Source organism: Lithobates pipiens, unplaced genomic scaffold (assembly GCF_037356315.1).
Source record: "Lithobates pipiens isolate NorthernLeopardFrog02 unplaced genomic scaffold, aLitPip1_a1.2 Scaffold_23, whole genome shotgun sequence".
NCBI classification, from domain to species: domain Eukaryota; kingdom Metazoa; phylum Chordata; class Amphibia; order Anura; family Ranidae; genus Lithobates; species Lithobates pipiens.
Window position 1 is genome coordinate 244057284 of NW_027507785.1, and position 14717 is coordinate 244072000.

At 42.1% G+C, this 14717-nt stretch overlaps 1 protein-coding gene across 1 annotated transcript in view; it reads right to left on the reverse strand.

Moving 5' to 3' along the window:
- Nucleotides 1-5515, reverse strand: part of LOC143928222 (calcium-activated chloride channel regulator 1-like) — a 100255-nt gene extending 94740 nt beyond the window's left edge. Inside the window, exons 1-2 of the mRNA XM_077452971.1 lie at nucleotides 5283-5515; nucleotides 947-1087 (exon numbers count right to left, since the gene is read on the reverse strand). Coding sequence (XP_077309097.1) covers nucleotides 947-1087; nucleotides 5283-5438 — 297 coding nt within the window. The 5' untranslated portion in view covers nucleotides 5439-5515. The remainder of the gene's footprint in view (nucleotides 1-946; nucleotides 1088-5282) is intronic.
- Between the last annotated feature and the right edge of the window lie 9202 nt (nucleotides 5516-14717).

Here is a 14717-nt window from a genome sequence, read left to right on the forward strand (position 1 = left end):
TAAAAAAAAAAAAAACGCAATTAGTGATTATTGATTGGTTTGCACAAAAGTTATAGCGTTTACAAAATAGGGGATAGTTTTATAGCATTTTTATAATTTTTTTTTTACTAGTAATGGTGGCGATCAGGGATTTTTATTGTGACTGCTACCTTATGGCGGACACATCGGACATTTTTGACACATTTTTGGGACCATTGTCATTTATACAGCAATCAGTGCTATTTAAATGCACTGATTCCTGTGTAAATGACACTGGCAGTGAAGGAGTTAACTACTAGGGGGTGGGGAGGGGTTATGTGTGACGTGTGTTTTTTTTTTTACTGGCATATAACGTCACTGATTGTCTTTCCCTATAACAGGGAACAGATGATCGGTGACAGCCACAGTAGGAAGCACGGGGAGAGGTTTGCTTACACAGACCTCTCCTCATTCTTCAGCTCTGTGACCCGATCATGGGACACCAGCGGCGATCGGGAAATCAGGATCGGAACTCAGGACCGGGTCGCGAGTGTGCCGGCGCGCTCGCGACCCATGGCTGGGCACTTAAAGAGCCACGTACAGGTACGTGATTGTGCCCAGCCGTGCCATTCTGCCGATGTATATGTGTAGGAGGTGGTCCTTAAGCGGTTAATACATTTTTGTACATTGCCTCTTATTAATACTACACTGAAAGTGGGGCACTTCCCCTCTTGTCTTTTTTTTATCATTTTATATCCATCTGAATATTCTTAAGAAGCTGCCATGTGTTGTCTCCATTAAACATATTGATATATTTTCTATCCATGTGAGTGCAATACTTATTCAGTTTTTTATTGATTTTCCTAATACTACTATGCTTAGCAGTGGCGCTCTCTCCCCCTCCCTGTTTTCTGTTTTTAAAGGACAATATTTTACTGCAGGTAAATGGACAAGTTTAGTTTGTAGAGAAAGTCTACAAATGGAGTACCTTATCATATGACTCTGTTTTTGGTCTTTCATAGGAAATGTTCGTTGACCAACTCTTCGGGATTAACACTTTGACACTTTTAATGAAAAGTCTTTGTTTTGTAGCTTGAAACATATAAATCGAGGCATCTTTCACCATTTCCTAAAAAAAGAAAACATGAAAATATAAACCATCAAACAAACTGCATGCACTGTGAAGTATTTCACCCTTAAAGATCACAACAGAGACTATGAAGTCTCATCTATTTATTGCAGTTTAAGGACTCATGTACACTCATGTACACTGCAGTTCAAAGTAGCTCAAATATGTGGCTCCTACAGGCTTTTGAGCTCTTATTTTTTTCTGCCTGGAAACTCCCCTTCATGTTAGCCAATGTGTCCATGCACACTATGGCTTTTTCAGGCAGTTTCAGGCATATGCTCTTACAGGCAGAAAAATCCCCCACCAAACTCGTGTTTTTGAGAGGAGCTAGTGTCCCAAAGAGCTCAAAAAAGCTCAAAGAAGCTTGAAAACATTTGTTCCAGCTTTTTGTTTTGTTTTTTACAGTGGTTAAGAAATTATTATCTAGGAGGGTTTCTGAATCAAAAAAGATTACGCTCAAAGGAGCTTGAAGAAGCTCAATAAAAACGTGCACAAGAGCACAAAAAAGCACAAGCTTCTTCAAGCTGAAATAAAAGCTCAAATGCCTGTAAAAGCAGCTTTTTTTTTTAAGCTGCAGTATGCACGAGCCCTCAAGCTTCCTTTTGTTTACATTAGAAGACTGGCAAACTGCCAAGTTTCTGCTACCATGGGTAATAAAGGAGAGATGAGCTGTTTTTTTTTCTGTTGTGACCTGTGAAATTTAATTTCTCCACAGAGCTTCTAGTTACAGAGGTAAATAAAAATGTGTTTTAAAGTGACGTTATTACTTGTTTCAAATGTATTTAAATAGTTTAACCTCCCTGTCTGTATGATTATTACTGATTTTAGGTGCTGAAAGCGGTACAATTATTTTGCATGGAAATTTGGCGTTGTATATTGTAGGCCTGCAATTCTTAGGCATAACTCTCTTAAATCTGTTCAAACAAGAGTCTAGTAGACATCTCGGGTATGATAACGTTTATAATATAATAAATAATGATAATAAATAATAATAAAAATTATTCAATAATGTAATCAAATCCCAAAAAAAATGAAATTTGCTAATTTACAGAACTGTCGCTGTCATTAGATGTAGTGTTTGATGACGAACTTCCCCACAAATCGCTATCGCTCAATTCTGCAAGTGATTCTAATTTATGATCGCTGTTTTCTAGTTGGTCTAAAATCACTTTTGACATAAAGGGACACTTTTTGGTTGCTATGGACAATCTCCAATTTCCAGGCAGAAAAAAACAGTATTTATAATATAAAAGTGCATGCAGGGCACTGGACAGACCACTAGGGACAAAGGGGGTGTGTATTTTCTTTATACAGTACTGTAACCTGTAAGATTACAGTACTGTATGTGTTTTGTGTATTTGTGTATTTTTACTTTTTTGAATTTGGCGCCGATCTCCGCTCCCGTGCGCCGTAACGTCGCAGGGAACGGAGCTCGGCGGCACTCGGGCACTGTGTGAATCGAGCGGAGGAGCTCGCACACACAGCGGGGGGACATCGCTGGATCCAGGGGACAAGGTAAGTAACCTCTCCATGTATCCAGCGATGCAATCCCGAGTCTGGCTCGGGGTTACCGCTCGTGGTACTGAAATTGCAGCCCGAGCCAGACTCGGTATTACCACCAGGGAAGTTAATGTGCATACTAAGGGGGTGACTAAAGGAAAATCCACTTTGTACTGTAGATCTGAGGGGGACATGCAAGGAAAATAAAAAACAGCATTTTAGCTTGCACTTGATTGGATGATAAAATCAGCAGAGCTTCCACTTATTTCAGATCTATCCCTTAGATTTAGAGCGACTACACATCCAAGTGCACTGCAAAGTGGATTTGCCTTTCCTAAATAATCCCCTTTATGTCCATAGTATGGGCAAAAGTTCACTTAAAACTAGAAAACCATCTCTTATATTCAACCTCAGCCCTGGGGATAAACCACCCACTATAGTGCATCCCAAGGCAGAGAGAAGAAGGATTACTGGGTAATAAAAGTACATGTAGGAACTGTGTTGTATATGGTCTTAGACAGGAGTAACAGGGTCACTTTTAAGCTGAACTCCGGGCAAAGTTTTGGTTAACTGCTCGTTTTTGTCTAGGGAGAGCTGAGATATACTCACCTAATCCTTCCAAGACCAGTCCCTATGGCGTCTGCCCTAGCCACCACCCCCCCTCCCACCCCCCGGACACAAAGCGGTCCAGACGTTATCACGCCCTTGCTCTGGACATGAAGATGTCAGAAACAGTCCACCACTGGACATGGGGGAGCATCATTTTCCAGAGGATCAAAAGATCAGGTGAGTTTATGTTTTGGGTTCACCCATAGACAAAAGCAGTTAACCCATGCAATGAGGCCACAGGAAGTCCATGCAATGTAGGAAAAAAATAATTTTGACCGGCTTTAAAAAAACCTTAAAAGACCCTGTCACTGGGAAGGAGAAGGGGTGAAGTGTTTGAGGTATGAAGTGCTTTAACCAAGAGGTACATGCACATACCTGCAGTAACCTCCCAAACCTTCCTGTCACATGGGACAGGAAGGCAACATTCAGACAATTCTTTCCATTGGGACATGATGAACAGCCTCACAGGACAGCAAACATGCACAGGAGGCAAGAAAGCACCCACCCCCTCTTTGTTCCTTGTCTTTGCGCAATAATGAATTTCAAAGCTTTGCCTATTAAAACAGCCTCGAATTTGGCAATGCCAGGAAGAAATGGGAAGATGCTATGATTATATCCAAGCACCTTAAGGAAAAGGGGAATTGAATGAGATGTGTTTATGAAAAAGAAATACATTACATGATCAAAAGAGGTTTATTCATAAAAATGCATTGGGCAAGGTACATAGCAAGTATGACTAGCTGATGGGCATATAATACATATAGAATATTATTGCACAAACTTGAAATCCAAAAAGCATTGTAATATACAAACATGAGTGAATAAAAACTGCATTAAAAAAGCTTGACGTGTTTCATGGATTCATTCCACTTCTTCAGAAGCAAATGCAGAATTCATGTTTAACAGCTCTAAAAATGGTCATGTAGTGCTAAAGCCATCTGGTAAATGAAGGCCAGGACATATCCCGACCGGGAGCTGGGGGGTGTCAAACTGCAGGCAGCCAAGGCGGAGAACACCATACTCCAGGGGAGCAAAGAAATGTGTATAGGGTGACCGGCAGGAGAATGTCTGTGGACCGCTCCAACCTCCCTTAGGACTGCAATATATACCTGCCAAGGCCGCCGCACAAGACGCCCCCAGCGTCATGCCGGGTGTATTTGATTAGGGCTCTCTACCACCAGAACGGCTGACACAGTACAGCCAGCGTCAGTGGGGAGGCCCAACACATGCTGAGCTGGAAAATACATCAATCACCTTTAGATCCTTGCACACATAACTGCAGCAGTTTGCCTCTAGTCTCCTTAGGTAAAGCTGAACTCTGGGGCCAAATATATCTATTTAAATGTATTCCTAAATAGCCACAAAGGATATAAATCCATTTGTGATCACCAAATATCTATGAAAACCCAGCTAATATCTTATTGCAGCAGTGTATCATCATCCTGCTGCGCTCGTCTGTGCAGAGAGCTGAGGTGTGGGAAGGTCCCAGCAGGTCTTGGAAACTGTACAGAGATTGTACAATCAGATTGTATAATGTATGGCCAGCTTTATACAAGTAAATAGGGGGGAGTAGATGGAGACATTCAGCTGTCAGGCCCATTCACATGTCCACATAGTGGAGACTTACACTCCTAGCATGCATTTTTTTCTCAGTTTTGGAGAGTTTCCGCTTGTCATACAATGGGCAACCCCAAAGAAGCTTCAAAGCTTTTTTTTTTAGAGTGGAGCATAGATTCATTTTTACTTCACTTTTTGGTGTACTTACAGCACATTTTTTGCATGGCACATGCATGCCTGCTACCCTTGCTTGGGGTTTCATTAACAAAATTCAATTGAGCTGCAAGAGTGATGAGCATTTGCAACACGTTTCCAAAACATGTGGCAAAGCGTATCTTCTGTGCGGTTTGCCATGCGTTCAGAAACACGCAGATGTGAATGGAGCCTCATTGTTCTTCTATAAACACACCAATTTCACTTTCAGGCTCCAGTCATAGCTAGCATAGTAGAGGTACATGATTTTGGTTCATTTTTCCCACGACATGCATAGGGCAGCCAGGGGATCAGATTTCAAGTAATAAAATCGTACCTTTATTTTCTCAATCATCCTAACATCTTCAGGTATCTTCGGGTTAATGGCAATCACAATGTCTTCATAGCCATTGTCTTTCAATTTTACGATTGAGTCTCCAGCTAATGATATTTGAAGTGTAGAAATAAAAGCGAGAACTGCAATAATCCTCATAGTGCACCTATATTCTTTGGTGTTCAGTCTGTGTGAAACTGACTGGTTTTGTTTTCAAGTCTTATCTACATTTGCCCTACAAAGCCCTTGCTGTTTGCATTCCTAGAATAAGGAACAAAGACGATGTTGGTTATACTTCCTTTTGCTTTACATCCACTTGTAAATGAAAAAGGTCTTGTTAAATCTTAAAGGAAAACAGGTAAAATTATAGGAATATAGTAATTTTACAAAGATGAAAAGTGAATAGTTTTGTCATCTACCATTTGAAAGAAAAAATACATTTTTTTAAAGGTCTGGTATACAATCTTCCAATATTTAATAAATTAAAAGCTGAGGATCCTATGGATCCCAGCAGGCTAGAGTCCCCATTCTCCAATCTCATCACCCCTCTTCCACACCTTTACATGCACAGATAGACATAGGGGGTTATTTAGGAAAGGCAAATCCACTTTGCACTTGTGCAAAGTGCACTTCAAAGTGCAGTCGCTGTAAATCCAAGGGGTAGATCTGAAATGAGGGGAATCTCTGCTGAATTTATCATCCAATCATATGCAAGCTAAAATGCTGTTTTTTATTTTCCTTGCATGTCCCCCTTGAATCTAAAGCAACTGCAATTCCAAGGGCCCTTTCAGTGCAATTTCAAGCACTTTGCACTTGTAGTTTGCACTTGTAGTGAAAAGTGGATTTGCCTTTAGTAAATAACCCCCATAGTAGTTATATGAATATAGTTACCCAAATTAGACATCCTTAGCAGTGCTTACTGTTCACTTTAACAGAGACATAAGGCCAAAGCTTTTTTTTGGCAATACGTCTTTTGTGTTTCAAAGCCCACTGTCGGTTGATGGAGCACAGCCACCCCAGAATCTAGAAAGATCCCGACCATATTGTTGGGAACCACCCAGCTGCTAGATTGACAGCTGGCTCCAGCACTCAGCGTGTGGCTGAGAGAACCCTTGCCAGCCCATGTAGTTGAGAGTGGAAAAGGAGACAATGCTGTAGAAAAACACAAAGGAAAATGAAACAGTGGGTAAAGAGAAAAAGGAGCTGAACAGAAAAAGAGAAAGCAGCTCTGTATATATAGAAGGGATGGCTAATATAAGCTAGATGGATATACAGACTGTGAATACAGATATACAGACTGTGAATTGACCGTGATCAATGAAGCAGCAGAGCATCATAAATCAGTCAAGTATTCCGCTGGTCGACCAATTATTTTGGGCTAGGGATCCCTGACTGAAAAAAGTTGGTGAATACATAGATAGGATGTTGGAAGCATTTGTAATTTCCTCCCCATCATACTTGAGGGATACTACACACCTATTAAGGTTATTGGCTAACATTTTTGTTCCACGCCAGGCGTTATTAGTTACACTTGATGTAGAAGCACTTCAATCCCCATCAGAAGGGTTTGAAGGTTATAGAAAAGATGTTGAACATGAGGTCTTATGCCGCGTACACACGATCGGATTTTCCGACAACAAATGTTGGATGTGAGCTTGTTGACGGAAAGTCCGACCGTGTTTATGCTCCATCGGACATTTGTTGTCGGACAAATGTTGTCTAGCATGTTCTCAAATTTTCCGCCTACAAATATGTGTTGTCGGATTTTCTGATCGTGTGTTCACAATGTTCATAATTGTTGTCCAACATTTGTGTGACCGTGTGTATGCAAGGCAAGTTGGAGCAAACACCCTTTGAACAAAATTCCACGGTTTTGTTGTCGGAAAGTCCTATCGTGTGTACAGGGCATAAGGCTAAATAAGCTTATACAAAATTTGCAGTGAAAAGTTTGTGATTTCTTTTGGAACATAACAAGTTCAAGTTTGATGTCAAATGCTACTGCCGGGCCCATTGGTACTAATTAGCATATGTGAACCAAATGAAAATTTGTGTGAGGTGCTCAGGTTTTGAAGGGGAGCTAGTCTTGTACCCATCGCTATAAAGTGCCAGTTGGGGAAAGAACTTGTCCTGGTTCCAGACGTCAGTGTATAGTAAGATAAGTATCCCACGAGCCGCACATCGAGACAGCAAGCATGGCCTGGTTTGAGCCTAGGCTGAGGTTGCTACATACTTCCCCCCAGTGGGTCTGTCTCGATGTGTGGCTTGTGGGGCATTTATCTTTCTATAAACTAATTAGCATATGCTCATTTATACTTGGGTGAGTGGAAAAATTAGGTATTTGGGGGAAGAAACATTGTCAGGGTACCGGTCCAGAATATTAGTCTGGTATAGGAACATTGATGACATACTCATCATCATCTGGCAAGTAGCAAGAGATGAAGTGGAGACAATTGTGGTTTAATGTAAAAAATTTTAAGTATATGTGACACCAGTAAGATCATGATTTTGGAATTAACTATAGAATTGGATATGGATCGGACTAAGAGTTCTAAATTATAGAAAGCATACCTCCAATAACAATCTCTTACATGCAGAAAGTTTGCACCTGGAATCTTTAAAGAAAAGTATACTAGGGGCCCAATACTTGAAAGTCTGTAGGGATTGTGCAAGTCTAGCAGACTTTGAGAAGGAAGCAGGAGAATTGAAAAAGATTCTTTAAATGTGAGTATAAGAAAAAGTCGAACAATCGAGCATATGAGAGGGCAAGAAAAGTAAGGACCTACTGTATAGTATAAATTTAAAAAAATGTGATAACAAAGTAAATGTGATGACAAACATACAATTTAAAGAGGTTGTAAACCCAAAAAAAAAACACCTATAAGAAAAAAGCCATAATAAGCTAGTATACATTGCATACTAGCTCATTATGAAATACCTCTGAACGAAGCTGTTGCAGCGGCACCCACACACCGATGAGATGGCTGTAATTTTCCCCAGAGCTTCTTCCGGATTCGTGGGCGCTGCGATTGGCTGGAGCCGCCATGATTTCACTCCTGCGCATGCGTGTGGGTGCTGACGGTGATGGCACAGGGCCCTGAAGAAACGCCACGATCGGCCGCTCCTTAAGTAGGCATGCGCTGATGACATTGGCGGCGGCCTATATAGTAAATATCTCCTGAAAACTGTAAGTTTATGAGATATTTACAGTACCTACAGGTAAGCTTTATTATAGGCTTACCTGTAGGTACAAACAAACAGGAAGACTTTACTTCCCCTTTAAGATCTCATGTAGCATTTCATTTTGTTTAAGCATGATGGCAGTTTGAGACTTTGATAATGTGGGTAGTTGAAAAGCTAATAATGGACCCCCGCAAGGGTGAATATGATGGGAGGATTTTACAAAAAGAATCCCGATGGATTTTATCATTTTTGCATTCTATACATGAAGATAAAAAACCTTCAGTGTGCAGCGCCCCCCTAATACTTACCCGAGTCCGAAAGTGATCCAGCGATATGCATGAGGGCAGCTGTTCTCTTGGGTCTCTGCTTCCTCATTGGCTGAGAGGCAGCAGCCATTGGGGAGGGATCAGGGGCAGGGCCAAGCCCTGTTATTTGTGTCCTATGGAGACGCAGGGCTCAGGAGCGAGCTTGCTATGGGGACACTTGAAGAAGTGGAGGAGCCAGGATCGCCAGTGGGGGGGCCTGAGAAGAGGAGGATGAGGGCTGCTCTGTACAATAAAAATATTTTTTAATTTTAACGTTTTAAAAAAAATTTATTTACCTTTAATATCACTTTAAGTGTCGGTTCACACTGAGGCAGCACGACTTGCAGCGCGACTGCCTCAGGCGACCTGGACACGACAGCTGCAGCGACTTGCAAAACGACTTCTCTATAGAAGTCAATGCAAGTCACCACAAACGTTATACAGGAACCTTATTCTAAGTCAGAGCGACTTGTGTCGCTCCGATTAAAATGGTTCCATTGTACAGAACGGGACGTGACTTGTCAGGCGGCTAAATCGCCTGACAAGTCGTCCCAGTGTGAACCGGCACTTAGGGTGTGTCCGCTGGACATAATAAAACCCCTTGAACCATTTTGTTGTTTTACGATCAGAGTTACTAAGAATACTGAGTGTTACATTAAGATGCCACTGACTCCTCTTAAGTATTTTTTCATTTTAAAACCCTTTTAGTTAACTGTTGTTTATGTCTGTTTTGTAATATCTTTTTGTCAATATTTCTTGCAGTGTTTTTTGTTTTCCTTTCATTAAAATTATATTTTAAACATCATTAAACTCAATCTCTGAGTACTTTATAGTGGATGTAAATCAGATTCTTGAAATTTGAGCTGGGCACATATATCTGCACTGTTTTCTTATCTCTCTTCAAAGCACTCTATGGCTTTCTCCTGCTCCGTAGGAGCTTTGGCAGGGCTGAACCGAGGCTCCAACAACCTCTACTCTAGGCTTCAGATTATTTATGGCCACCTATTGGACACACCTCTTCAAGAATTGGCTGGGTCCTCATAGATATTCGGAATCCTTCAGAATGCAGCGTGAAGCAATCAGACCAACAGCCTATGAAACACGTGGCAGACCAGAGCACTGATTGCAGAGGAGCTAAACTCAATTTTTCCACCTAAACTAACTGGAAGGGTGCTACATAAACATAACAGAGCCTAATACAGAGTAAAAATAGTGAGGCACCAAGGAAAAGCAGCAGCAGGGAATAAATTCAGGAAGAGGTGAGTGTAAAGGAGTCTGCAAATGAGAGTCTAATTTGCCTTTCATAGGCAAAAGAGTGGACAGAGGCCAGGCATGTACTGGCCATTGGGACTACAGGGAGTTTCCCGGTGGGCCAATGGCTTAGTGGGCCACTCTGATGTAAGGGGGCTGGTGATGGGACACTCTGATGTAAGGGGGCTGCTAATGAGACACTCTGATGTAAGGGGGCTGCTGATGGGACACTCTGATGTAAGGGGGTGCTGATGGGACACTCTGATGTAAGGGGGTGCTGATGGGACACTCTGATGTAAGGGGGTGCTGATGGGACACTCTGATGTAAGGGGGTGCTGTTTGGACACTCTGATGTAAGGGTGCTGGTAATGGGACACTCTGATGTAAGGGGGTGCTAATGAGACACTCTGATGTAAGGGGGTGCTCATGGGACACTCTGATGTAAGGGGGTGCTGATGGGACACTCTGATGTAAGGGGGCTGGTAATGGGACACTCTGATGTAAGGGGGCTAGTAATGGGACACTCCGATGTAAGGGGGTGCTGATGGGACACTCAAAATGTAAGTGGGCTGGTCTGGATGAAGTCCAGGGCCAAATTTCTGTCCCAGTCCAGCCCTGACAGAGGCATAGGTTGCTCAACATCCACCTCTCATTCCCTTGACATTAAACAGACAGATCGAGGCTAATTTCTAGTGCACAGTTGTGTATTGAGTAACTGTATTTCCTGAAAGATATAGGTAAAAGGATGTTTGCACTCCAGTCATATATCTTTTATGGGTTGGGTAGGATGACAAAATCATTTGTGTAGCGCATTCACAAGAAAGTGATGGGTGTTTCCATATGAAGCACCGCAAATGCTTTCCACTGTGCAAACATCTGTTTTTCACCTAAATAAACTATTGCAGTAGGTTAAAGAGGCCATCTATGTCTAGAATAACTGACACTCCTTACCATCCCCAATGAGAAAACTGCCTGTAGTTAGATTCCATGTAATCAACATAGATTGGGAAATGCATGGCATACAGATATCTATTCAAACCAATACTGACATATTTACACGTCTGCACTGCACAGTTCCCATTTTAACAAACACAAATCAAATTGGTTTTGGAAATACCTAATAAGGATGTAGTCGTGTTTCATATCTTGTTTCAGTTCTAGTAATTTCTAGTTCTAGTAATTTTTGCTTTAAATCAGCATAAATAACAAAAAAAAAAAAAAAAAATATATATATATATATATATATATATATATATATATACACAGTATGTATGTATATATATATATTCTAAAGCCCAATGCTCATGCCTAATACCTGTACCCCAGCAGCTGGTAAAGTTGCCACCCCTCTGAGTCAGTGGAAAAAGAATAAAGAAATATAGAAGAATTTACCAGCACTATATAGACTGTACATGAATCGCACTCTAACCATTCATGCAATACTACAATGTGCAATAAACACTCCACACTCCATGTGAAACAAGCAAATGTAGTGAGATTTTAGTAAAGTAAGTCCATACAACAAAAGTTCAATCCTTGTCATAACTCAAATGCTCTAAATAATGCTGGGATTGATTTACTAAAAACTGAAGAATGCAAAATCCGGTGCAGCTGTGCATGGTAGCCAATCAGCTTCTAACTTGTTCAATTAAGCTTTGACAAAAAAACAAAACAAAAAAAACTGGAAGCTGATTGGTTTCTATGCAGGGCTGTACCAGATTTTGCGCTCTCCGGTTTTAGTAAATCAACCCCAATCTTTCAACTCTCTATGATCAGTGCCTTGAATATGTGAAAAGGCTCACCAGATCAATGTAACCCCTTATTTCTAAGCAGGTCATGGACATGAAACGCTTTATGTACAGTATGTAAAAATAGAACAATCCAGTCCTCTCTCTTCCTTTTATTCGACCAGGGCTGCCGCTGAACCCCTTGCTCTCCAATACTCTCAAGATAAGAGAGAGCTCCTCCAACTTCTCTCCTAAAAATAATGTTGTACAGATAGCTCCTCCATTCATCGCAACATGCACAGATATTTAGGCTGGGTTAAATAGTTAGTCAGGTTGAAAAAAGTCCATCTAGTTCAACCATAATTAAAAAAAACGTACAATCCCATATACCAAATCCTGTACCCACAGTTGATCCAGAGGAAGGTGAAAAAGAATCCAGAAAAGAAGGATCCAATTTGTTACAGCAGGGGAAGACATTCCTTCCTGATCCCAGAGAGGCAATCAGATTTTCCCTGGATCAACTTTACCTATAAATGTTAGTACCCAGTTATATTATGTACATTTAGGAATGAATCCAGGCCTATCTTAAACTTAGTAATCTACTGCGCGGGCCGGAACCACCTCTGGAGGGTGTCTATTCCACATTTTCACAGATCTTACTTTGACGAAACCTTTCCATATTTGGAGATGAAATCTTTTTTCCTCTAGACATAAAGAGTGCCCCCTTGTCCTCTGTGTTGACCGTAAAGTGAATAACTCATCACCAAGTTTACTATATGGACCCCTTATAGATTTATACATGGTGATCATATTACCTCCACTTTACACTATAACACACAGCTGCAGCAGGAGTCCGCTGCATCTCCATTCACAGTTTCAGGTCCGATTTCAGCCCAAATTTTTGGCTGAATTGAAAGATCGGTACAGAGAGGGGAGAAGGGAGAGATCAGATGCTGCAGCACTGTGAGATGGATATGTAGTGCCCACAGCGCTGCCCTGTGCCCACTCCAGGCATTCAGCCAGGCATCCATCCATACTGAGCCCATCCATACTGAGCCCATCCATACTGAGCCAGCCATCCATACTACGCCATCCATCCATCCATCCATACCCAGCCAGCCATCCATCCATCCATGCTCAGCCATCCATCCATCCATGCTCAGCCAGCCATCCATACTCAGCCATCCATCCATACTCAGCAATACTCATCCATCCATGCTCAGCCATCCATCCATACTCAGCAATACTCATCCATGCTCATCCATCCATCCATACTCAGCAATACTCATCCATGCTCAGCCATCCTTCCATACTCAGCAATACTCATCCATCCATCCATACTCAGCCAGCCATCCATACTCAGCAATACTCATCCATCTATCCATGCTCAACCATCCCATCCATACTCAGCAATACCCAGCCGTACTCAGCCATACCCAGCCATCCCATCCGTACTCAGTCATACCCAGCCGTACCCAGGCATACCCAGCCATACCCAGGCATACTCATTCATGTTCAGTCATCCCATCCATACTGAGCCATCCTCGTCCACGGCTCATCCATCCCCATCTACGGCTCATCACATCAGTTCTCATCCATGCCACTACAGTGCCTCACAAAAGTGTAATAGGTAGTCAAATTAGATTTTACATTTATGCCCCTGAAACGCCTGATTGTGCTCCCTGCATGTTGAGTCTCTCTATGTTGCCAGGCTGTGTAAAAGTCTCACACATGTGGTATCGCCATAATCAGGATTTTTGGGATGTACATGCTATGTGTTACAAATATTGTATAAATGGACAACTTTGTGTAAAAAAAAAAAAATGCGTTTTCATTTTCTTTACACATTTTCCAGAAACTTGTAGAAAAAAATGACATGTTCAAAAGACTCACGATGCTTCATAAATTATAAGTTGGGTTGTTTTCTTTATAAAATGGGGTCATTTTTTGGGGGTTTCCATTGTCCTGGTGCTCCAGGGCCTTCAAAATTGTAAGAGGTAGTCAAGAAATTATATGTATAATTTATGCTCCAAGAACGCCTGACAGTGCTCCCTTCATGTTGCGCCTCTGTATGTGGTCAAGCTGTGTAAAAGTCTCACACATGTGACATCGCCGTACTCAGGAGGAGTAGTACAGGGGTCCTCAAACTACGGCCCTCCAGCTGTTGCAGAACTACGCATCCCATGAGGCATTGTAAAACGTTGACATTCACAGACATGCCTATAAGGGGTGACCCCACCCCTTATGATGTCCCCGAGGATGCTGGGACTGTGATATCATAAGGGGCTGGGTCACCATGTGACATCACACAGTGATCCCGCCCCTTGTCCCTATATAAGTCGCCGTCCCTGTCATTAAGGCTAGAGAGAGCGTTGTGTCAACATCGGAAGAAGAAGCAGAAGAAGGCGACGGCGACAGAAGACCGGGCCAATGCTAGTAAAGGAGCTGGAAAAAGAAAGCGGAGGCATGGCAAGAAGAACTGAAGAGTGGGACAAGACCCCCGAATAGCGAGACAAGACCCCCTAAGTCAGAAGAAGCCCCCCGAAGAGCGGGACAAGACCCCCGAAGTCGAAAGAAGACCTCCGGACAGCGGCGGCGACGAAGGAAAAAGCTGGGCTCCTATGCTAGTAAAAGTCCGGGTCCGGCGGACAATTTTGAGTCAAAACTTCTTTCTAAGTCCACCAGACTTTTGGGAAGAAAAGTCCGCTGGAGCCCACACATGGTCGGATTGTCTGGCAGACTCTGGTCCGCCGGATAATCCGATTGCGTGTGCGCGGCATTACAGTCATTACTTTTCAGTATTTGATGACGGATCTCCCCACAAATCACTATCGTTCAGTTCTGCGAGTGATTCTAATTTATTATTGCTGTTTTCTAGCTGGTCTCTTTTGATGTAAAGGGACAGTTTTGGTTGCTATGTACAATCTCCAGTTTCCAGGCAGAAAGAACAGTTTTTATAATATAAAACTACATGC